We start from the raw sequence: 24,453 nt of genomic DNA, 5'->3' as shown, positions 1-24,453 counted from the left end.
CTTCAATTTCTAAACCCGTCTTCCCTGAAACCACCATAAAATGCTCTGAAGAAGAAGAATAGGGTAATAAGAAACATGGCTGTCTCCTCTTCGGGTAAGGTCAGCTGCGAGGAACGCCTGAAGACAGCATTCTGCACAACCTGACCTGAAAACCTTACTTCAACATTTCTGCCCAAACTGTCACTTAAAAGAACATTTTTGTCAATCACTGCACAATACCTTTTCCTCCCACTGGGCAAGTGAGCTCCTCGCATATTTGCTCTCGCGCCATCAGTGTGAGTGGAAGTGAATGAGGGAAAGGTCCATTGAAAAGGAAGTTGTCCATTGAGATAAAAATGAACTTCAGTCCATTCATCACATTTAACCAGTGAGTAAAGGATAAGAATTGTTCAGGTTTGTACTTGTGTTATGATAGTATAATAATACAAGTCAACATAAGATGTATAGTAAATTATATTAAAAAAAATTAAAAGACATCAGTTAAAGCAGCCAAAAACAAAGAAATTCAAATGTAAAGGTTCTGATCTCAACCTGTTGCTGCAGCCACACGGATAGGTTAATGGCTTCGTGATAAACACAGTCAGGCTGAGGGGAAAGTGTCTGAACCCCCTCAGGCCAGATCATGACATAATCATAACTCAAACCCAACCCAAGCTGCTGACAGCCAGGTGTGGGGCTGAATCTGACAATGGGCAACAATCACCAAAATAAATTAGAAGAAACTTTGCAATACTTTATTTAGAAACTATATATATATATATATATATATATATATATATATATATATATATATATATATATATATATATATATAAATAAATAAAACTGTTTCCTCAGATTTTTTGTTCCTTTTTTGATATGTTACGGGACATCTAGCACCTGGAGGTCAAGGGGAACATATATATGTCGCTTTAGTAATTCTCTGCACAGACAGATGTTTGAACATGTGCATGTTTCATGTGTGTCACCATAATAATAGTCCCACTGGGTATTTTGATTTTTGACAATTTTTACAGCAAAGCTTAAAAAGTGTTTTTATTTTGTTTAAATAGTGGATTATAATTCAGAAATGTGTTCGATGTCATTAAATCTAAATCTCAAATCTATATGGATTCCACAGTGCTAGAGGTCTATTCTGCAGAAATGAGCAGTGCATGCTGGGAAAAGAGCCAAAGCTTGGGCCTGACCTTTGCAGTCTGATCAAAACTGAGCTGAAGTCTTATCAGCTTAACAATTATTCTTTCAACATATATTAGCTCAGGCTCTCTGAGACATTTATAGTCAGACTCCTTCAGAACAAACAAGTTAAAACAGACCCTGAAAGGCTCAGTTTTCAATTCTCCAAGCTTAGAGGACACGGATACTTGCGCACAAGAACGAATACATCAGTGACACCATCTTTTAATAGCCCCAAAAGATTAAAGTCTTGGGATTTTTTCGGTCTTTTCAAAGCAGCTCCAGGGGCTGACACACCAATGAAGCCCTCCCTGCACGGAGCCCACTTTCATTTGACTGAGTCTGCTCTACATTATCCAGCTGTGGAGGTTGAATATCCTTGGAGCTGCAGTATGAGGGGAGACACTGATGGAGCAGGTATGACAAAACAAGTCTAGACAAATAGACCTATGCCTTCACACTTCTGAGCACTTGTGCAGTGGGCTCTGGGAGCCCAAAGGGTGGCTCAGTTCAATCAGCTTCAGATTGCATGACCTGGCATGACTAAACCATCTCCAATGTAGATTTTTTTTTCTTTAGTACTTCAAGTGGAAAACTGTAAGGAAAGGTTTTGCATGCATCTTTAACCACTTAGAAAAAAAGCATAGTCTCCCCAAAAGAATTTTTTAATTTGCACTAAAAAAAAATGAAAAAGAAAAATGATGAAAGCATGTTAAAAGAGAACCAATTAAGCACAAGTCAGTTTACTGTCTAAGTCAGAAAAGGGAGGATTCATCTGACGTCAAATATCAAAGAAACAACAGTGGATGGATGTCCATACCTGCGTTGGAGATGTAGAAGAGTGCGCAGAGCAGCAGCAGGAGCAGCCGGATCTCGTGCATTAGACTCCATCGATCCATCCTTGTGCATTAGCAGATGTGTGCTCGCTTATTCCCCGCTGCACCGCCCGGGACAGTCAGAGGCTCCTCGGCTCAGCCTCACAGACAGACGCTTCTCGGACGCGCACTGGCGCGCAGCTGGTGATCAGGAGCGCACACGCGCAAGGGCTGATTTAGATGACGTCAGATCGAGTCCATTTACTACTCAGCACACTGTTTTGTGTAAGGATGGATGAATGTTGAAGATCAGAACAAAAAAAGAAACTCAACCTTGAGTTAAAATGTGTTTTTTCCCCTTCTTAGACCAGAACTTTCCTCACTTTCTCCTCCCCCCCTCCACTCTCAACAGGTCCATCCTCCCCGCGTTGCCTATAGCTACATCAATTACAGCGCGTCACTGTTATCATTATCTAAGTTATTCTACACCTTCACTTGTGTGTCTATAACATTGGCTCATAACACGCATGGACGCGCGCAGACGAGCTGGCACACTTGTGCCAAGGCGCGCTCCCCCATGCAGTGCGCGTAAAGCTGGCAGCATGCAGTAGAGACAGTATATAATAGAAAACATCCAGCATGAAGGATATAAAAAAGGTTTACATCTGGTCTTATGGGGCTTTCTGACTCACTCCAAAGATGCGCACATCCACATGAGCGCGCGCAGCATGCTGGAACAGGACAACTGCGCCACCCTGCTCAGGAAAATATGCTTCTGCAGATTCCACCGCCTGTCTCCGATGCCTCCGCACATTCTCTGCCGGAACTCATATTGATGCGTGCACTAACAATGCGCTTAAAAATGTGCATTAAATATCAGAAATCCACAACAAAAATCATTGTTTAGCTTTTATTGAGATATTTTTGGAGGAAACTGACTAAATGTGGCTCAAAATGCAAATACATTTTTTCTGGTACTATTGAATTTATGACCTAAACATTGTAAAAATATAAGTTGAATTGTATTTTATGTAATCACTTTCACTAAATATGCTCATTTGGAGCCTCGTGCAACAAAATTAAGTTTATGTCAAGCCAGCATAAGGACAGAAAAAATAGATTCCAGACATATTTTCCAAGTTCTTCCTGCTGCAGGTATGGAGCTAAATTAGGGTCAATATTATTTGAAACTCAAATAAAACAACTTGAAAAAAATATTGGTGCTTGTCCTAAAATACATATATATATGTAATATTAGAAACTTTTTGTTATTCTAAATTATTTTTAGCTTCAAATGTTCTGCTTCAAACCTCAAATTTAAAAAAAACTTTTTTTTTTGTTTCAAATCTTTTTTTTCACCTTTATCTATTTTTGTTGGCCCCGCCCCAATGCACCATGGGCCAATAGATTTTGAAAATGAAATTTGAATTTTTCCTATTCATAACCAAAAAAAAAAAAGATTTTAAACAGAAAAAAAGTTCTGTTTTGAAATTTTGAGTTTTGAAACCTAAAAAACAGAACATTTGAGGATGTAAATAATTGTTTATTTAAGACAAGAAAAATGTTTCTGACATAATAATTTTTTATGGGCCAAACACCAATATTTTTTTCAAGTTGTCTTATTTGGGTTTCAAATAATATTGGCCCCAATTTAGCTCCATACAGGTATGGCTGTCTAACATTCATGACTACAAGCAAATTGGAAAAAGACTCTCTGCTCCCTCCTATTTTATTTACTTTACAAATCACAACTGATCAATCAATTTAAATACTTTATATGTTATAATTTAAAATACATCAAAAAAGTTGTTTTGGGTTCAATTTCAAGCTTTCACTTCTTTTATTACAGCAATTAACCACTAAGGGGCGCCAAATCTATTGGAATTCACCTTATTTTCGTTCATTCTATGCTTGCATAAAAAGGTCTCATGTGATGATTGTGTAGCTGCTGTTATACAGTGTGGTTATCACACTTGCTTACAGGATAATCTGGTTGCGCTGCGGCTCCTCTGTCCATGTGACTCCCCTCCACCTTATCCTCTTACAGAGATTCACTTTGGGTCTTTCTGCAAAGCTGCTTTGGTGCTGCTGGCCTCTCAGGGTGCAGTCAGCAGAGCGGGGAGCCAGAACCATGGTGAGTCCTGGACAGAAAGTGGTGCTCATCACCGGCTGCTCCTCCGGGATCGGCCTGAGGATGGCCGTGATGCTGGCCAAGGATGAGAAGAAGCGCTATCACGGTATGTGTGTGTGTGGTCGCAGGTGTTAGTGGGAAAACTGGAAAGTAGATTAATAACCTTTAGTTTATTCATATGCTAATGGTTTCAACTTTAGTCATCTAGAACAAAAAACATGACAAAAACACTCATTATTCAGTGGTAAAAACAACAATTCACTTGTATTTTCTTTTTAAAATAGTAGCAATGGTGGATTTAAATATTGTTGTGATGATGCCACCCCTTCTCCTCATAAGAAAAAAAATCACAAAACACACCTGATTAGCTATTAAACTCTTTTGACACGTCATATTTAAAGAGATGTTTACACAAACGAAAGTCTGTCAAAAAAATCTGACCAAATATCAACACATAAATGAGTTCCTTCATCATTAAGCACCAATTGTCCTGCTGTGCACTGAATCTTTTTTAAGAATTCACTCAGGTCGTGTTGCATTTATTTAACAGTTATTCTAAAAATATAAAATGTGATCATTTGGTTCAACAGAAAATAAGTCATGAAGATGTCAAACTACCAGCAGATAGAAGCAATTAAGGAAATTAAATCTATATTTTATTTTTTAACATGTGATTTATTTTATAAATTTAGGCCAAAATCAAATCTTTAGAGTTTATTGTTGTCCTGGTTTTAGGGTGCATACATGTTTTGGGTTTCTCTGCCCTTATCTTTAGGGTTTTGCATCAAAATCTCGCACTTTTTGATCTACAACAGAGCTTTTGACTAATTAAACCTTAAACAGGCACAACTAATAGTAAAGCTAAATAAATTAAAGTCACAGTAAAGCATTACTTTTAAAACTATTTTATTATACTTTAAAGATTTATTGCAAATCAGTGAAAATTGGATGACAAGCTTGTAAATTATAGAAGTTTTGCTGTCATTAATGTCTAGATTTAAGTAGAGAAAATCTTCCCAAAGTTTCTTTAATCCCAGTGTTTGTTGAAGTCTAAAAAAACAGTTGGCAGCCATGCTTACAGGCTGTTTATTGCTTGGCTGCTGCAGCTCTATTGTTGTTCACAGACTTGGCAGAGCAGATCTTGGAGCAGGTGGGAGATGTGACCACCAGCAGAGCATTATAGACGGACACTAGTGTGTCAGGCCTTTGCAGCAGCCCTGCTTATAACCACAGAAAGCTTCTTAAAGCTTATTTTTGCAGAGCTCACTATTTATAGTTGATGAGTTTTCCCTGCTATTTCATAAAATGACTAAAGATTTTTTTGTTGAACCTTGTGAATATGGCTGTGAAGTCTTGTGCTTTTACACATCTTTACTTTTGCTTAAACTGATTGTGATCAATCTCGTTTTAATCAAACTTTCTTTAATTTTCATCTTAACATGAATTTAAATGCTGCTTGTTTTGTGTGAACATCTTTTTAAGTTAACTTTTCTGTTCTTTGTGTATTGAACAGTTGAACTGAGTTTGACCCTGCCAGACCCGCTTTATTTACCTGGGCTGACTGCCTAATCATCTGTTTACATCAGCTGTCTGATGTAAAAAAAAAAAAAAAACTATATTTAGATGCACACACGGCACGGATGCTGTCTGTGGAAAAGCCAGCGAGAGGACTTGGACTTGAGTCATACTTACTTGCATAGACATGGGACTTAGGTTTGAGACTTGTGAACAATATTAATTTAGTTATTTTTATATTTTTCTTTTATTTCAGGAAATAACAAAAAATCAATGCTCTCAATGAGAAGCTTTTTGCATTGAAAATACATAACTAAAAGTAGTTTAATGACAACTTGTGATGATAAAATATTTGTTTTAGTTTTTTTATTTCTAAGACTTGAGTATTTGCTTGGATTTATCACAAGCAACTTGAGACTTGACTTGAAATAAATGCAAATATTTCAGACTGAACTTAGATTTCCAATAAGCGACATGTGAGCAAATCCAGAATGAGATGTTAGAAATAAAGGAGGGAAAAATTGTGTACAGATAAAAGGTAAATAATGAAAACAAAGCTCAAAAAGAGGTGAAAAATTCACTGTTATTTGAAAAAGTGTGTTTTTTATTTATTTACTGAGGTTAAACTTTTTTGTTCAAACATATATTTGGATTGATTTTATCTGAATAAAGTTTTTTCACTGTCTGCAGTCATAGCCACCATGCGGGATCTGAAGCGTAAAGATAAGCTGGTAGAAGCTGCCGGAGACGCTTATGGGAAAACTCTTTCTCTGGCCGTCCTGGACGTGTGCAGCGATGAGTCGGTCAAACAGTGCATCAACGGCATCGAAAACAGACATGTGGATATCCTCAGTACGTCATCAGAAACATGTAGATTTCCTTTATCCTTTATCTATATTCAACTTTTTGTTTCCTCCTGCCAGTCAATAACGCCGGCATCGGCCTGGTGGGTCCACTGGAGAGCATCCCTATTGAGGAGATGAAGAAAGTCTTTGAGACGAACTTCTTCGGGGTCGTCCGTATGATCAAGGAGGTGATGCCGGACATGAAGAAGAGGAAAGACGGACGCATCATTGTGGTCAGCAGTGTGATGGGACTGCAAGGTGAGCACAGTGAAGGAAAGATAGGGATTTTTACTCCACGTTGCAGAGATACTTCACCAAGTAGACTTCTATTTCAAGATGAAATTATTTAAAAGTTTCTATGAAACCAGAAAATCAGCTATTTTTCTTCTGCAGGGGTGGTGTTTAATGATGTTTACACAGCTTCCAAGTTTGCCATGGAGGGCTTCTGTGAGAGCTTAGCTGTGCAACTCCTGAAGTTCAATATCATGTGAGGAACACTTCCTACACTGCAGAGATGGATCACAAGTCTTGTGATTAAACACTTTTTAACCCAACATATTAAAGATTTTTTACTAAACAAATAAAATACCACAAACTCCTTAACCTTATTTTCCAGCATACCTTCAAACACCATCAGTTACACACTTCTCATATATTTTCTGTTTTTTAAGTTTTATTTCACTTTCTCATTTAAAATCATATTTGATCCATGTAAAGCTGGACTTCTGATGTGGAGAGGAAGATTATTTCATAAGTTTAGTGTCCAAATGCTCCATCAACCCTGGAATTGAGTCCTGTTTGAGGAACCTGTGGTTGCAGCAGCTGGAGCCAGACAACTCAGATTTTTTTAATGAAAATAATAAATAATAAAATTTTTAAAAAGTTTAAAATCAAATCAAATTGAATTAAAAAAATCAATATAAAATTAAATAAAATATCAAGCTAGAGCCAACATTTAATGGAGGGCAATGCAGAGCAGAGAGTACAGGGATGATGTGGTTATAGTGTCTGATTGAACCGACTCTGCAATAATACTAAAGCATATATAGTTCATTAATGTGCAAAAATCCAGCTCAGGATGAGGCCACAGCTACCTCAACAAACACTACAAAGCGCATCTAAGAACATTTACCTGTTCCCACAGTGTAATGTCACATTAATTTATAGACTAATTTGTAGGTCATTTTAAACTTTTCTACTGGGAGTTGAAACAACAGACACACATGAAGCTCTGAAGCCATTCGTACATTTTCAGCTGCAAGATAAAGCCAGAGAGTTGACTTTGCCCAACTCAGAAAATGCGGAGAAAGTAAAAAAAAATCCCACTTAATAATGCACATGCTTGATAGCTATTATGCTAATTTAAAGATACAAAATTTGCTTCTGTTTGCTGGAGCTACAAGTAAGAACAACCCAGAAAGTCAACCTTTTTGTAGCTTGACAATCCTGGCCATTTAAAATGAGATGATTGTGATATCTGTGTCCACAGAGTGTCAATGATCGAGCCGGGCCCTGTGCACACAGAGTTTGAGGTAAAGATGATTCAGGAGGTGAAGCAGAAAGAATTTCCCGGAGCTGATGCTGAAACGGTGCGTTGCTTCAAGGATGTTTACCTCCCCTCTTCCATGGACATCTTTGAGGCTCTGGGACAAACACCTGATGACATCGCCAGAGTAAGATCACTTTGTGCTTCTTGATTGCACATCTCTGAGACTCATCTGTGATACTACAGACTCACTGTCATGTATTTCTCCTTTGTTTTTTTTTCTTTTAGTGCACCAAGAAAGTGATTGAAGCCAGTAGCCCACGTTTTCGGAACCTGACCAATCCATTGTACACACCCATTGTTGCAATGAAATATGCCGATGAAACTGGAACCATGTCTGTCCATGTCTTCTACCACTGGCTCTTCAACATGGGTCCTCTAATGCATATCAGTGTGATGACCATGAAGTATCTCACCTGTGGATGTCTGAGGAGAAGAACAATTTCACCAAACTAAAATGTTATGCACAGCCATGCATGCAAGAATACGGCTTTGAGTTTGAAGAATGGTTGTGTCGTGAAAGGGTCAAATTTGCCTTAAAATTTGACCATAATGGTATAAAATTGAGGACATTTAGGACCAAATCAACTGTATTGAAACTGTATCTTTGCTGGTTTTAAGAAAATATACCTATTTTTTATAGTTTATTAAGAATAATGATGCAGAGTAATTACATTCAATGCTGTAGAGTGTAAGTTCAGCTCTCTACTGAGCACAATATCAGAGAAAAAGGTCTTTCTATATTTTTTACCAAACTACCAATAAAAAAAACTACTGATATAAATATCGGTTGTGTACCTGTGTCTCTGTATTGTTGTGTCTCAAAAGTTTAGTTAAATAAAAGGAAATAAATGACAGCATGCAGATCTCACTAGCTGTTAAAGTCTCTTGTTGGCTTAAAAAACAGTCAACTGCCTGTTGTCCAGCTTTTTGTGACTTTTAATTATCATGTTTTTAATGGTTTTATTAAATGGTTTAAAACACAACCGGATTCAAAATAATTAATTTTTGGACCGTTGTTATTAATCTTTTGTCAGTTTTAAGTAATTGTTAGTTTTATTTCCTTTCAAATAATGATCAAAACATTTATATGTAGTTGAGAATTTACACTACATTACCAAAAAGTATTGGCTCACCTGCCTTGACCCACATATGAACTGAAACTCCATCCCATTCATTTTTGTTATGAAATGAGTTCATTTCTTTTTCTGTTTGAAATAAATCTATTTATTCCTAACTTATAGAGTTCAGTATGATGTCGGCCCACCTTTTGCAGCTATGGCAGCTTCAACTCTTCTGGGAAGGTCTGAAACAGAAGGTTAAATGAAGTTTGGACTTCTGCACCAACCAATTGTGCGGCGACCTCTGCGCTTCAGTATCCACTGACCCTTCTCCATCAGTTTACGTGGCTGACCACTTGATGGCTGAGTTTTGGCTGTTTCCAAATTCTTCCATCTTGTTACGATAGAGCTGACAGTTGACTGTGGAATATTTAGTAAATTTCACAATTTGTTGCACAGGTGGCGTCTTATGACAGTATACACTGGAATTCACTGAGCTCCAGACAGCGATAAATTCTTTCACAAATGTTTATAAGAACAGCCTGCATGTCTGAGTGCTTGATGTACACACCTGTGTCCAAGTGATTAGGACACCTGATTTGATCATTTGAGCCAATACTTTTACTAATATAGTGTATATTGAGATCACAACGATCTTTATCTGAAGACTAAAATTAATCAGCCTTTTTCTTTCTATGCATTTAGTTATTCTAACCATGTGTTAAGTTTTTTATTCTGGGATTTTTTTAAACATTCAGATTTACTTCAGAAACTGTAGCCAGAATGGTGAAATAAATATATACATGAAATAATATTTCTTCATCATGATTTTTTTTCCTTCATTATGGTAACACATTGTACACCCAAGTTACACATTTTGATTTGCCACCATACAGTGATGTATGGAGAGAAATTAGACTCACTTGGATTTGTGCGTGCATAATTCTTGATTTGTGCGTAAATGAGGATTTGTGCGTGCGTATTCTTGCTTTGTGCGTGCGTAAATTAGGATTTGTGCATAAATTTGGATTTGTGCGTGGGTAGCACTTGATTTGTGTGTAACTTTAGATTTGTGCATGCCTAATTCTTGATTTGTTACTCACATAATACGTTTTGTGTATAAGTAAAAAAAATATGAAATAAAAAAAATACAAAATGCAATATACGTATGCACAAAGCAAGAATACGCACCCACAAATCCTCATTTACGCACAAATCAAGAATTATGCACGCACAAATCCAAGTGAGTCTAATTTCTCTCCATAGTGATGTTACTAAACAAATACTTTCCAACAGACCTACTTCTGCTTTTTGTAGTTATTCAAATTATTTCAGCTTGTGCTTCAGTTTCTAATTATTCAGTGAGAAACCAAGTAGTTTGCATCAACGTTCATCTTTTAAAAAAAAAGTCTGCAGCAAAAATAACAAACTTAAATTGAAATAATTTTTTTTAAATATTTTATAAACAATGTCCTCTAATAAGTAAATGTAAAACAAATCTGTATCAAAATATATGAAAATAAAAACCGAGGACTTCCGGTGATCGACAGAGCGGTGCTCGGCTTTTCCTGTCTGATCCAGTAGCGGGACTTTAGAACTCTCTCGATAACAGAGGAATCGAACTTCCAGGCTAAACTTTAGTCCCAACATGGACTTTATGGAAGTTAACTTAGCTTTTCACATTTATTATCGATGCCAATGATTGTCAACATTTTAGTTGTCAACAAAAATGATAATGTTAGTCTGGAATCGTACCGTTATTGACCGCAACCTGCATGCTAGCACCTTAAGTTAAAGTTTCGGATCCGCGCACGTTCCTCTCTGTGATTACATGTGAGGGCTCCGCGGGATTTGTTCACCTCCAGCAGGATGAACACGAATGTCGGAGATATCCTGCAATGCGAGAAGCAGCTCAGAGAGGCGTTACACAGCGATGACAAGGAGAAGGTAGCGTGGTTTCTCTCTACAACCTCCTACTAGACATGATCTGACGTCTATGTTTTTGTATGCAGCTGCGGAGGAAGTTGGCGCAGTTGAAAAGGGAGTATGTGAAGACGGCGCAGAGACTGCAGGTGAGGTGCGGACTGTGTGTGCTGTGATTGTTCTGCAGATGGTTTTTCATGCGCACTTTTGATCTGCGCACAGCGCGCGGAGCGTTTGGAAGCGGTGAGGAGACATGTCAGAAGTCGGATCTCTGAGCAGAACCAGCTGGATCACCGGGAGTCTGAGGCTGCAGCTGCGTCACGTGACAAATCCCCATCATTGATCCTGAATACCACCGATGCACAGGATCCAGGGTCAGGACAATCTCAGGAGCATACTCCAGGTAAACACGTGACTGTAGTTTTCATAATTTATGGCTCCATCAATGTGGAGTTTCAAAGTAATTAAATATTTACACCTCAAAATTTCATTTTAAAGACCTACTCTGAGGTGTTTTGACATGTTCTTGTGATATTTTTCTTATGGTGGAGGACAGATTTAAAGAAAATTGTTGTGAATCAAGAGCAATTGGAGAAAGCTCAGTAACTGCTTCATTCTGATGCATCCAGTTGCTGACAAATAGATCCTTGAACGTCTTTCGTCTGGATCAAAACTCTACGACTGGATAGCTCCAACGTTGCTCACCGTTTATTATTTATTTATTTTTTTTGCACTGGTAATGTCAGATTAGGGGTAGCTAGCAAGAGAGCGTGTAAACAAAGGGGTGATGGGAAGTGGGGGCAGGCTTACCGCCCACAACTCTGAGGTAAATTTATAATAAACTTCTGCACAAACTATGTCCTAAAAATTCCACTATTTCTGAAAAATTTTGTTCACTTTAGTGGTTTAAACTAAACAAAGTGGAACTTTTCTAAAGAAATGTGTGCAATCCTCTTAGATTTGTCTGCTTCATTAAACCGTTACCATCTGATGTTTTACCAGATTCTGATCCATCAAGGAGAAGCCAGGTGATCAGGTTTATCCTCCCCTCCGATCCTGCATCCCCACAACCTCCAGACTCCCACCACGACTCAGGTGGAGGTCACAGACCCAGTTCTGTCCTGCGCCTACGGTCACGGCGGAGCCGCCTTCGCTGGGAAAGAAGAAGTGCAGAGGCGGACCAAAGCACAGGCGTCAGCCTGAAAGGACAAGAGCAGAGCGAGAGCATACAGCTTACAGCTGAAGAAGAAGGAGGGACGGTCCAGTGGAGGAGAACGGATGCTGTGAATGAAAGTGAAGAGAAGCTTTCTGGTTCAGATTCCGACTCCCCGTCTCTGCTGCTCACACACTGGAGTACACGTAAAAAAGCTGAAAATGGAGATGAAGAGAGAACGGAGAACTGTGGACGCCATGAGGAAAGGGAAAGCAAGACTGATGTGGTGCCTGAAGCCACATGTGAGTATTTATTATCTACTGAAGAGCCGAAGCAAAGTGGGGAAAACAAAGAAGAGGGTGATGTCAGAAAAGATGAGGAAGAAAAAAAGAAATGCAACGAGGAGGACAACAAAAAACCTGAGCAAACAGAAACGATGGACAATAATTCTAATGTAGAAATAGAAGAAAAGTTTCAGACATCTGGTGAAAGAAGTGAAAAGGGTCTTCTGGACTCCTGCACCTTAGTGGAGGGACTGCTTTTCCCCGTGGAGTATTACGTCAGGACCACCAGACGCATGACGTCCTCGCAAAGCCAACCTGACATTCAAGCGGTCCTCTTCTCCCAGCTGAGCGTGGGACGCCAGCGCAGGAGTCGAGGCCGCGGCGGTGGAGCCAGCGGCAGTTCGGGGCGTCGCACTCACTCCTCCCCAGTGACTTCATCCACCTCTCCTCTGAACTCGTCCTTTTCTCAGCCTTTTGGTTCACCTGCAGGGGAAGGTCCGATGAACTCTGATGCCGGGTTTTCACCCACGGTCACGACGGCGCGTCCACCGAGAGGCAGAAGGAAGAGAAGAGGTCGAGGCCGAGGGAGACCACAGACCCCAAAACGCTCCTTTAACTGGGAGGGCTCCCAGCCCCCAGACGATGTCGCCCCATCCCTATCCCAGTCTCTCCCTAACTCTGAGGAACCAAACCACGTTTTCAGTCCACAAGGAGCTGTGAAGGAACTAGACACAGGTCGGCATGTGTCAGCCAGCGGCTCAGCTTCCCTGTCGTCCTCAGGAGTTACAGCTGCTCAGCTGGACCGGGTCTACCCCATTTTTATGAAGAGCTTCAAGAAGAATACGCCACCTCAGACAATCGGAGGTAAGACTTCTACAGGAGAAGGGTTTCTGTCTGTGCTTGTTTCTGTGGAAAAATGTAAAGCATGACTTTTTAAATATCAGTGTTTGATATTGTTAGCACAGGTAGTTTATCTTTATTTAAAGCACAGCTGTAGCAGACTATAGAGCCCTGGATTTGACATTAAGACATAACTAAACAAATTGTTCCTTCAAACTGATAACTTGAGGTGACAGAAAAGTAATGTATGTGCAAATAAGCATTATTTGGGTACTAGTTAGTATTTTGTGTGCAGAAATTAATATTTGCTGATCACAAGTTAGTATTCTTCGGTTTCAAGCATTATTTTGTTGCTGCAAAATACTAATTTGTGTGCCCAAATTGTCTATTTTTACAAAGCCCTGGACATTACATTAAAAAATATATTTTTGTTTCCCTCAAATTGATGATTTGTAGCCCCAAAATGAGTATTTTATGGGCATTTTTAGGGAATAAAATAGAATATTAGTATTTTCCATTCCTACGACTAATTTATGCACACAAATTGTTATTTTTGCAGACAAAATGGTAATTTGTATACACACAAATTTTATTTGTGCACACAAAATGCTGAATATTACAAAATGGTCATTTGAGTCCAAAAAATGCTAATTTGTACCTACTAAATGCTTAAAGAAATTCAAAATTTTGGCCACAAAATGTTAATTTGTGCCCACAAAGTGCTATTTTTTGACCTGGCATTAATAACTTGAATGACCAATCTATTAGTTTTTAAAATGCCCTGTACCCTAACTTCTTTCTTTTTTGTGTGACCTTCAGGCCCTCCTGACTGGACACCTCTCCTCCTGCCTCCCACCTCCTCTCCAGTTCAGACCTCCCTGCTCTCCCTCCCGTCCCCCTCCTTGTGCTCGCTCATCGCCAGCCTGAAAAGCCTTGACGTTCACCAGGATTTTCACCTCCCAGACGAGCACTTCGCCTCCCTGAAACTCCACAAGCTTCGGCAGGTGGCGGTGGAGTCGGGCATCGAGCACTTCTCCACTCCGTCTGGGAACACCCGCAGCAGCCTCCGGCGCTCTGACCTGAGCGATTCGTGGACCGCCGTCCCTCTGCTGCTCACATCCACGCCCACCACTACAGATTTTCTCCTCCCAGATGAAGATGTGCACTCCGACTTCCCTCATAGGTCAGAAAAGCTGAGTAGCTCCTTCACTAAGGAGCAAACTGATATAGCGGAGGACGTTGAGAACATCCAAAGCTCCCCAGACTCTCCGGTGGTGGTGCAGGAAGTCACGGAAAACAATCTACTAGAACCTGAAACAGCAGAGAACCAGTGCATCTCTCTGAACTGTGACCACATAAAGCCTCATAACAAACTCACTGACCTACAAACGTGCAGTAAACAAGCTTCACCTGGAGAGCAAGCAGGTGTTTGTGGAGGAGGCTGTGCTGGACAGGATCACAGCTCTGTGCCGCCTGAAGCAAAATCCAGATCTGAGACTCCAAACTTGGATCAGTGCAGGAAGGAAAGCCCAGAAGAACCGTATAACGTGAACACCATTTCTCAAGATGCTGGAAAAACAGAGGATGCTGTGAATGTCCAAAAGGATTCTGTGGATTCTAAGGAAGCAAACCTCAGTGAGGAGAACCGGCCTGAAAACCATCCCCCTGATCTTCCTTCAGCTCCTTGTCCTTTTCTCAGCCCTCACCTGCCCTCCACTCTGATCTCCAGCCCCGCCCTGCCCTCTCTAGGTCTCACCCCTCACCCCGTCGCTGGCGTCCTCCCCCTGACTCCGTCCCCCTCTGCTCCTTCTCTAAGCTTGCCTCCTCCTCCCAGTCCGTCCACACAGCCTCTCCCTCCTCCTGCTCTGTCTCCCTGCCCGTCCCCCACCGTAGAATCCACCGTTTGCCCGACTCTGACCTGCGCTCAACGCCGCCGCTCAGGGAGTCCGACGCCCGCCGAGAAACCCACAATGAGACACGCACACACACTCAAGGTACATATGAAGAGGCCTGTTGTATCTCTATAATGTCTTTGATTTAAATATATGTTTAATACTTTTTTGTCAGGCGGCAGCAGGAGGGCTCCTGGTGGACGCGTGCTCCTTTCTCCGAGCTTCAGGGGATGTGTGCGTCGCAGCTGCAGGGAAGTGGGCCGTGTGTCTGTGGAGCCAGACGTCTGCTGCTGACTGGAGCCTCATTCACACCTGGACCTTCAGTGAAGTCAGTAGGAAAAGTCCAGGAGATAAATTACAAAGGCAGTGAATTCACAGAAAAAAACAAGAAATTCTAATCTAAGGATAAAACCTTAAGTATGCAGGGGGCATTTTTTTCCTTTAGTTTTTATGACAATTAAATCAAATAATTATCAGTCAGAAATAAAAAAAGGAATTGATTTATGTTTGTAAAGTTAACCTTTTTCTTGTGTTAGCTTTCTTTTACAGTTAGGTTTCCACCTGTGTTTTAAATCATCTTTAAAATACACTAAAAACAAAAATCTATCATCCAACATTTTTGCTATTTCTTAATTATCTTGTTATTACCCATGGAAATGTTGGTTTTTATTTTTTTCTGTGTGTTTCAGGGCCTTTAAAAACATGTCTGCCCCTAGATTTCAATGAAAACAAACAAAAAAATAACCTCAAGATAATAAAACAAAGGATTACTTGTGTTCTAAACCTCAGTGAATCTCTGAAATTAATTTGCTTGATCTATTTTTCAATTTTAAAATTATTAACTCTGGTAACTTCTATTGTGTTATAGGAACATTTTGACCCATACATATTTTCTTCAACAACATGCATAAATACACATATGTGTATGTTAGCAATATAACTTTAATCCAAACACATTGGAACCCAAAAATAAAAAATCTGACCAATCGAAATGATCTACATCTAATCAAAGAAAACTCTTTGTGTGTCTGGACTTAACTGAGTTTGTTTATGTTGCTTTTTTGTAACTATAATGGACAATTGAGCATCTCCTGAAGAGAAGATGTAAAATGTAAAAAAAAAAAAAGAATTTAGTTGAAATCGAGGTTTTGATGGAATAATTCATTTAAGAATCATAGAAATTGTTAGATTTTTGTGATTCACTTCTTTGGTGATCTGAATTACTTTGTGGTATTAAACATGAAAACTGTGTTTTTGGTGTTTCTAACATGTTTTTGTGGCATTTCACTCATGATGGAGGATATATGTAAAGAGAATTAAGCTTAAAATTGCATTTCTGCGTATTTCTTTATTCAAATTGTGGTGAATCAGGAGCAGATGAAAAAATGCTGTTTAAAAAGGAGCATAAAAACTACACTTTTTGAAAAAATGGATCAAAAGATGACCGGAGTGGGTCTTCAAATCAATCAGATAGGATTTTTGATGTGTTCTGTTTTATTGTGTTGTTTTCAGCCTGTGATCAACGTGTTTCCTGTCCCGGACGCCGCGGGGCTGATCTGTGTGACCCTCGGTCAGCTGGAAATCAGAGAAGTGAGGTGATTAAAGCTCAGTCAATGCTTTATATATAAACGTCTATGCAATAAAATATATATATTTTTGACCTGACATGTCTGTTTTTAACATTAGTTCGGTAACAAAGAAAAAAATTCAAACTTTTTACTGATTAAATCCTTGAAAACATTTTAAATAATAAAATCTTTGAATGTTTTTGTGTTTCTGTTGTGTTATGCCTAATATGTAGATTTAAATGTATTTATTCATGAAAACAAACAATGATGTTTTCAAGGTGAAACAGAATTTGTGAAAGCTCTCTGCGTTGTGTCCAGAGTGCTCTCGTGCTCCAGCCTCATGCAGATGCTGATCTGCGAGGGCATCATCCAGGTGGTGGTGGGCGTGTCTAAATCCAGGGTGGTGACTTCCGCCCGCTTCACCACAGGCTCCACCCTGCAGGTGTTCGCTCTGTCCGACGACAGCAGGTAACTCTTGCCACCTTTCGTCTGTCGTCCTCATTTGATCGGCCGCACAGACGCTTCCCGTCTTCCTCCAGGTCACAGAGGTGTCAGCCTCTCGCGTCTCTCGGCGTTTGCGTCAGTGCCCTCGCGCCGGTTGACGGACTCCCTGACGCTCTGATCGCCACCGATGAAGACGGACGTCTCTTCATCTGGTTGGTGCTTGGAGGAAAGAGTTTTCACAAAACAGGAGATCCTTAAGTGAAACGGCTGCACGTGTTTTCATTTTTCTCTGTTAGGAATATAAAGACCGGTCAGCTGCTTCGTAAAGTCCAGCTGGAGCGGCGTTTATCCCACACGGCCGGTCTCCGAGGATTCTCTGTGTCTGTAAGGAGCTAGCTGTCACAAATGCTCATGCTGCTCCTCTGGGTTTCACCGCGGTGTGTTTCTGTTTGAACAGGGAGCTTTGCTGGTCCTCCTCCAGCACCTGCCCCCCAGCTCACCTCAGGACGAAGACGAAACCAAAGTTGGAGGGCCTTCAGAAGAGTCCGAGAAGGCCTTGTTCTCTTTGGTCTGCATTAACCCCCTGACTGGAAGTTCTGTTTTGGTCACTCGGCTGACTCCGCCCCCAACGTGGCGCGGCAGGTGCGACGACGACAGACGAGGTTTGCATATTCACGTGACAATACGATGATGAACTCCCCATCTGTGCTCCGCAGGCTGTGTGAGGCCGACGTCAACCAGTCCTGCGTGGCGGCGCTGAGTACGAGCGGCTGTGTGTGCGTGTGGGAGCTTGGCAGAGGGGGCGGGGCTCAGGTGCTGAAGGCTCCAGAGGGGGAGGACTGGCAGCTGGTCCGCTGGGGGGACGAGGACGCGCTGGTGATCGGACATCAAAACGGAGACGTGTCTCTGTACGTCTGCAGCGCCGCTCAGACCTCATTCTGCCTCTAGAAACTTTGTTTAAACAATTTATATTTTAAGATGTTAGGAGGCTATTTCTCATATTTTCTTCACACACTTTCATTTTAGCTGAATTGAATGCTCAGAAATCCGTCTTTTCTTTTTCTGCAGAAACATAACATTTTTATCCTGTAAAAACGATTCACTGCATGTCTACAGGTTGAAAAAGCTTTATTTTCTGAGGTTTTATTGCACAAAGCTCACAATCTTTAAAGATTTTGGCTTTTATGTCACTGTACTGTCCTTTTTAGTACTACTGTTGATTCGTTTGTTTTCATTTGCAAATAAGATGTTATATTTAAAGAAAAAAAACTTGGATTCAAATTATATTAAACTTTGATGCCTTATTTTTCTGTGTTTTATTTATGCATAACAATTGAATAAAAGACAGAAAAGGATTCTAGTGCATGACGATTTATAGTCAAACAATATTGGTACAAATATTTATCACAAATATACATACATTTTAATCTACCATTTAAATTTATGTGTGAATTGGACTTTAAACAATATAGAAAAACCGTTTAAATAAACTCCATTTACCATTGTAGTTGGAAAACGTGGCGGACACTGACCCTCAAAGCCTTCCAATAAAAGATTCAAGTTGATAACTTTCTCCAGCCGCGCCTTATATTTCTGTAAATAATATGGAATTTAGTTTGCCATAATCTAAATTGGGTTCCTTTATGGATCTTGAAAGTGTCACACAAGTAGTGCTCTGGATTGGTAGCTGGAAGTTGCAAGAAGAGCCACACAGGTGGCTAAGTTTGAATTAATTTGAACACTACTTCAGTTAATCCTTAGGTTTTATTTTTTCTTTAAAGACCCACTCTGAGGAAAATGGCAGTTTTAAGTTTCTTGTGGTATTTTGGTGATCCTGGAGGACATGTATAAAGTAGGGCCAGAAATCACTTAAAAAAAAACCTGGGGCAAAATTAATCGCAATAATTGAGCTTATTTTTTTTTTAATTTACAGTATTTGCCAACCACTTATTTGCAAATAATCACAAAATTAAATGTATATGACATACCACGTCGGCCCATGGAATAAATCATCCGCTTTTTGGGAAAAAGTGATCTAAATACAAAAAAAAAAAGCAAAATTTAAGTACTAAAAAACTGATTTATTTTGTAAATAACCATGGTATAAGTGGGAAGGCAACCCAACAAAGTTTTTTAAATGCACACTGAATAACTGCACTGCTTAGTGAAAGACAAAAACTTCTAATTTATGAGGAGCTACAAGCTTGCAGGCAGTGCCAATAGCCCCACCCACAACTCAGGTGATTTTCTAACAAACTCCTGCAAGAAACTAAATTAAAGAGTACTTGGAACACTTAAAATAAATCCAAAGATAATTTTAGTGGGACTTTAAAATTTAGATCAAATAATACCATAGTAGTGCCTAAAGGAAGAAAGTCTTTATTTATTCATAGGAAACTTTACACCATGTAGAGGAGTAATCAGTACTATGTACAAGTTTGTATATTCTGTTGAAGAAAAGAACCAGAACATTTAAAAAGAAAAGCAGGGAAACTGCAGGAACAATGTACATGATGAAGACATTAACATGGTCCACTTCTTCAGACAGATAAAAACAAACACACAAACTGGAGAAATCACACAGGAAAGTTTTCAACCAGCCAGAATCTCATTCTTCACATACTTTTGTCCTTGCAGCCTTCAGATTAAAAGACAATGTTTCCAATTGCAAAAAAAAGATAACTTGTAAACAAAATAACTTTCAAGATTGCCCTCAAGACTGGAGATGGTGTAAGATCTGCTATGCTGCAATGATCCAGCAGATGTCAGTAGAAGCACCAAGGGGTTTTTTTTATAAAAGAGTGAAACTTTTTATTAACTCATTTTTGGAGCTTGACATTCAATATTAATAATAAAAAAACAAATTCTATGAATGTCAAATCTTAAAATAGAACAAGGGAGGTCTCCCTCAGTGAAATATTGAAGTTCTGCTCTGACAGAGCCAGATTTGACCGATCACGTAGTGGCAGAGCTGACCTACTGCGCCGCCGGCGTGGGTTTGGTTTCCAGCAGCCTCTCCACCATGAGTTTGGCGTAACGCACGCGACTGGCTAGTTCTTTGCTGCAACCAAACTCCTCCAGCAGAGAGAGCTTGTAGGTGCGGAAGTCTCTCTTCTCGTTGATGTAGGTCACTGCGGCCATCAGCGGACACAGGATCAGCTTAGTGTGGTCCTGGCGAACAAAGATTACAATTTTAAAAATACAGTAAGGAAACGTCACAGTTCACGGTAGAAGCAAAGGACTTTGGCGCTCCGTCTTACTTGGAAGAAGTTGATCTGAACTGTTCCGTTGCTGAGGTGCAGGATGATGGCGCTCTTGGTTCTGAACCAGAGGCAGAGGTAAGGCAGCCGGGCCAGTTCATCTCCTTCACGGCGCGCGATGTTGGCACCGGCTTTCAGAAGGTGCTCACTCATGTAGTTGCGGAAATATTTCAGTAATGTAATCTGCAAAACGGGGAAATACTTACACCACTGGCAGAAAATAAGTAAAAAAAAAAAAAAATAATGTGTGGCCAGAAATTAGTGTTCCATCCACTCAAATTAGCATTTTGTAGACAAAATGGTGAATTATGCATGATAATTTTTAATTTCTGGGCACATTTGAGCATTTTATAACCACAATTTGGCATTTGTTGTGCTCAAACTAGCATTCTGTGTGCACAAGCTAGCATTTTATGGCCACAATTTTGCATTTAATGCACTCAAATGAGCACTTTTTTGCACTTAAATTTGTATTTTAACGCCACAATTTAACAATTTGCGCAATCATGAGTGTTTATAGCCACAGTTTGGCATTTTTGCTCTCAAATTAACACAAAATACTAAATTATGACCATAAACTAGCATCTATTGTCTAAATCTTGGCATTTTTTGGTGCTTAAAATAAATAAATTGTTTACACCAATTACCATTTCATGACCACAATTTCAGCATTTTATACACTCAAGTGGGAATGGGCACAAAATATTCATGCGAGGGTATAATTTATAATCATTTTAATAATGACCAGGACTCCATTAGAAGAAAAAAAAAAACCCTAGAAGAAGACAAGGAAAAAGAACATCAAGCAGCAGAAAATGAGCTTCCTCTACCAACCTTCTTGTTGAGAGAAGCAGGGACTGAGCGAACGCTTAAATAAGACTCTGCAGCCTTCTTGTCAATGTACTGCAGACTGTCTCCATCAGCATACATGATGAGTCGGGTGAAGTCATTGAACAGAACGCCCACGCTGTTGTCACAAAGCTGGTATCCTGCAAAAAATAAAAATAAAAAACATTTACAGTTTACCGTTTTAAAGCCAAAAAAAAGAGAAAAAAAGTGAACATGGCCTCAGATTTAGCATTTACCTAATCCATATTTGTCAGAGTAGTCCACCCATTTGCTGATCCAGAAGATGGGAATACATGCAGGATCCTCTGCTTCCTCTGAAAACAAAGACGAGGCGTTTTCTGTGAGCACGACTGACAGAGACTCCAGAAACTCTCCGCAGAAAGTTGAAGGAGTTCCTGCAGTCGGCTGCCGTCACCTTGCCGAATGATCGCCTTCTCTGAAGGCTTGGCAGAGATGAAGCTGTTGAGCTGCTGCAGCATGTCCTTCAGGTAGCATTCTTCTGGCTCTGGCTCTCTGCACACAAAATTCACAGTTAGAATATTCAATCAAACGATGACGCATGATGTAAACTGTGGGTCTATATGTGTGATATCTCACAGTGGAGCCGGCTCGTCTTTCATGTCCACCTTCTCTGTGCCACCTTAAAAAAGAAAAAAAAAAATGGTCAAGATTGATGACTAACTGCAGATATTCATCATCATTGTACCAGCTCAAAAAAAAAACAAACATTTTCTGTATTTGTTGTTACCTTTGTTGTTTATGGCGGTCAGGGGGCGCCTCTGGCTGAGCTCTGCAGCTGTGGAGGGGACGATGGAGAACCGAGGAGGCACTGTGAGACAAGTGGTGGGCAGCCGCAGTGGGACGTAACCCGACGTGAAGAACTCATCCGTCTGCAGGTCAGTGATGGTGGGCCTTTGGGCCGGGTCAGCATGCAGCATCCTCTTGATGAGAGCCGACGCCGCCGGGTTGATGTGCTGAAACGTTCAGGCGAAAGACAACTAACTTAGACATTTATTCACAAAAAAACCCATCTCTTCAAAGTCATCTCACCCAGGGGATGGTGTAATTGTTCTTCTTGATCCGGTTGTAGGTGTCCTTAAGGCATGAGGTTTCAAACGGAGGCTTTCCCACTAACAAAGTGTACCTATGAGAGGAAACAGGAAGGAAGTTGAGTGTCCAGAATCCTGTGGAATAACATTCTTTCACATGTCTTCACACTTACAATATGCACCCAAGTGACCAGACATCTACTTCATAGCTGTGGCCTTTCTTGCACAGCACCTCAGGAGCAATGTAGTTGGGCGTTCCACACAAGGTCTTCTTCCGCTCGCCATCAAACTCAATCTTTGTGGCCAAACCAAAGTCACCTAAAAGAAAATAAATGAGCATGAGTAGAACAAACCGTGTCACTTAAGAAGCCAAATAGCTGTAGTTCATCAACAAGGAAGTGCTGGGAACATATATGGGTGTGCCTCTTCCACGTCACGCTCAGTCAGTACCTATCTTGACTTCCATATCATCGTTGAGGAAGATGTTCCCCAGTTTCAGGTCTCTGTGGATGACCTTGTTGGTGTGCAGGTAGTGGACCCCCTTCAGCAGCTTGGTCATATAGTAGCGAGCCTCCGGTTCTGTGACTGCCTTCCTGCGCTTGTGCAGCTCCAGCAGGGACTGAAAGGACAGCAGCTCTGATGAGAGGGGGAACTCAGAACAAACTGGATCAAATGGCACAATAAAACCACAAAGAATGTAAATTATAAGTTTGATCTCTATATAAACCTTTAAATTGCAATTATATAATGGTTTAGGATATGTAACAATGACATAAGTGGTGATTTTACTCTTACTAAGCCCAATGGGAGGGAGGGGGGGTAACGGAAGAGGCCACATTGTGAACCGTTGACCCTCCATGTTTTCTCATGAAGGGTTTCAAAAATCCTCACCCTTCTCCTGCAGATCTCCAGCACCACAAAGACGAAGTCCTCGTTCTCAAAGAAGCCGTGGAAGCCCACGATGTTAGCATGGTCGAGGCTCTTGTGAATGGCGATTTCCGAGCTCATCTTCTCCCGCTGGTGCTGCTTCAGGATCAACGACTTGGGCACTATTTTACCAGCGAAGACCTGCTTGGTCTCCATGTCTGTGATTTCGTAGCATTTGGCGAAGCCGCCTTTGCCGAGGAAGCGGCCCCGCGAATATCTCCTCAGGGTGCGGGGATCCACCAAAACATCTGGGATTTCTTTAAGAGGAGCCGACTTTGGGTCGACGTGTCCGGACGGGTGCGCCGGCTTAGCGATACCAGCACTCATGGTTGCTAGAAAGTGCTGTTTCCTCGTCTAATAAAACTCCAGTGAAGTCGGAACGCGAAAAACGCAAACAGAGGCTAAAGTTAGTATCGCTTAACCTCCAACTCAACCGACGTTAGTTTAGCCTTCGAAGCTAACCTTTTCTATACGCGTCAATTTACGGCAAAACTAACAAAAAATTCGAAGCAAGCGTTGACTACCATTTAATCACTAGAATGCAATAAAAAACGATTTAAAAAAGAAAAACCCGAGGCAGAATTCTATTGCAGACGTCCCCAGGCAGCGGTTGCCTTGTCCCTTTCTGCCTTTTGGAAAACAAGTTTCTAGTACGAGTTTAAATTGCTGGCTCTGTCGTTACGGCGGTCGTTGATTGGTCTACTAGATTTGAATTCCACGGCGTCGCTGCAAAGCATCTTGGGAACATGTGTACAAAAATAGCCAATCAGAAGCGGAGTGGGAGACACTCAGCAATCTAATTGGCTGAAAGGCTCCCAGTGTGTAATCGAGGCTTCCTCGAGAAGAGTTGACGGGAAATGTAGTCGTGAAAGGGATTTAATTTCGAAAGTGTTTAGTTACCAGAATTATGACTATATATTTAACAGAAGAGATACATTTGTTTCACTTTATCAATTTACCACTAGTATTTGCATTGATACCAGTGATTAAACTCTGTTAAAAAAAGACTTTTAAAGATTACATTTTCCTAATTGCTATTGAATAGATTAGAAGAAGCCTTCCAAAAGGATACTATTGTAAAACATAGTATTTTTTATGATTTAAATGGTAATCTCTTTTACCCCAAGAAGCGCCATGCAGTAAAAACCCATATATTAAAGTAATTAGATTACCTA

At 40.4% G+C, this 24,453-nt stretch overlaps 4 protein-coding genes across 4 annotated transcripts in view; 2 read left to right on the top strand and 2 right to left on the bottom strand.

Moving 5' to 3' along the window:
* col5a3b (collagen, type V, alpha 3b) overlaps window positions 1-2,550 on the bottom strand; it is a 41,718-nt gene extending 39,168 nt beyond the window's left edge. Inside the window, exon 1 of the mRNA XM_024259738.2 lies at window positions 1,997-2,550. Within this exon, the coding sequence (XP_024115506.1) occupies window positions 1,997-2,075 (79 nt within the window). The 5' untranslated portion in view covers window positions 2,076-2,550. The remainder of the gene's footprint in view (window positions 1-1,996) is intronic.
* Window positions 2,551-3,567: 1,017 nt separating this feature from the next.
* On the top strand, window positions 3,568-8,814 carry LOC112137415 (retinol dehydrogenase 8). Its single transcript, XM_024259739.2, has 6 exons — window positions 3,568-4,228; window positions 6,328-6,489; window positions 6,561-6,740; window positions 6,876-6,969; window positions 7,972-8,155; window positions 8,257-8,814. Exons 1-6 carry the CDS (start codon window positions 4,123-4,125, stop codon window positions 8,482-8,484), a joined length of 954 nt encoding a protein of 317 aa, XP_024115507.1. The 5' UTR covers window positions 3,568-4,122; the 3' UTR covers window positions 8,485-8,814.
* Window positions 8,815-10,630: 1,816 nt separating this feature from the next.
* palb2 (partner and localizer of BRCA2) lies at window positions 10,631-18,497 on the top strand. Its single transcript, XM_024259671.2, has 12 exons — window positions 10,631-11,036; window positions 11,102-11,161; window positions 11,235-11,415; window positions 12,015-13,313; window positions 14,109-15,283; window positions 15,357-15,509; window positions 16,694-16,776; window positions 17,068-17,217; window positions 17,289-17,405; window positions 17,490-17,577; window positions 17,651-17,835; window positions 17,910-18,497. Exons 1-12 carry the CDS (start codon window positions 10,959-10,961, stop codon window positions 18,139-18,141), a joined length of 3,801 nt encoding a protein of 1,266 aa, XP_024115439.1. The 5' UTR covers window positions 10,631-10,958; the 3' UTR covers window positions 18,142-18,497.
* A 1,055-nt stretch (window positions 18,498-19,552) lies between these two features.
* On the bottom strand, window positions 19,553-23,972 carry plk1 (polo-like kinase 1 (Drosophila)). The gene is made up of 11 exons (XM_024259673.2): window positions 23,243-23,972; window positions 22,802-22,970; window positions 22,525-22,669; window positions 22,353-22,446; window positions 22,051-22,276; window positions 21,900-21,942; window positions 21,718-21,815; window positions 21,539-21,616; window positions 21,288-21,442; window positions 20,454-20,636; window positions 19,553-20,364 (listed from the first exon to the last, which is right to left on the bottom strand). The coding sequence occupies exons 1-11, from the start codon at window positions 23,603-23,605 to the stop codon at window positions 20,170-20,172; spliced, it is 1,749 nt and encodes a 582-aa protein (XP_024115441.1). The 5' UTR covers window positions 23,606-23,972; the 3' UTR covers window positions 19,553-20,169.
* Window positions 23,973-24,453: the final 481 nt, after the last annotated feature.

This window comes from Oryzias melastigma, linkage group LG1 (genome assembly GCF_002922805.2).
Source record: "Oryzias melastigma strain HK-1 linkage group LG1, ASM292280v2, whole genome shotgun sequence".
Taxonomy (NCBI): Eukaryota; Metazoa; Chordata; class Actinopteri; order Beloniformes; family Adrianichthyidae; genus Oryzias; species Oryzias melastigma.
This window is presented reverse-complemented; position numbering and strand designations above follow the sequence as displayed.

Bases quoted from the DNA above. Each gene is read 5' to 3' on its own strand.
- plk1 (XM_024259673.2), bottom strand. From the start codon at position 23,605: ATGAGTGCTGGTATCGCTAAGCCGGCGCACCCGTCCGGACACGTCGAC. The intron at 22,447-22,524 runs GTAAGTGTGAAG...TTCCTCTCATAG, and splicing joins TGGTCACTTGGGTGCATATT to GTACACTTTGTTAGTGGGAA. The intron at 21,943-22,050 runs GTAACAACAAAT...TTCTTTTTTAAG, and splicing joins GACCGCCATAAACAACAAAG to GTGGCACAGAGAAGGTGGAC.
- LOC112137415 (XM_024259739.2), top strand. From the start codon at position 4,123: ATGGTGAGTCCTGGACAGAAAGTGGTGCTCATCACCGGCTGCTCCTCC. The intron at 6,741-6,875 runs GTGAGCACAGTG...TTTCTTCTGCAG, and splicing joins CAGTGTGATGGGACTGCAAG to GGGTGGTGTTTAATGATGTT. The intron at 6,970-7,971 runs GTGAGGAACACT...CTGTGTCCACAG, and splicing joins CTCCTGAAGTTCAATATCAT to AGTGTCAATGATCGAGCCGG.
- palb2 (XM_024259671.2), top strand. From the start codon at position 10,959: ATGAACACGAATGTCGGAGATATCCTGCAATGCGAGAAGCAGCTCAGA. The intron at 11,416-12,014 runs GTAAACACGTGA...ATGTTTTACCAG, and splicing joins ATCTCAGGAGCATACTCCAG to ATTCTGATCCATCAAGGAGA. The intron at 13,314-14,108 runs GTAAGACTTCTA...TGTGACCTTCAG, and splicing joins GCCACCTCAGACAATCGGAG to GCCCTCCTGACTGGACACCT.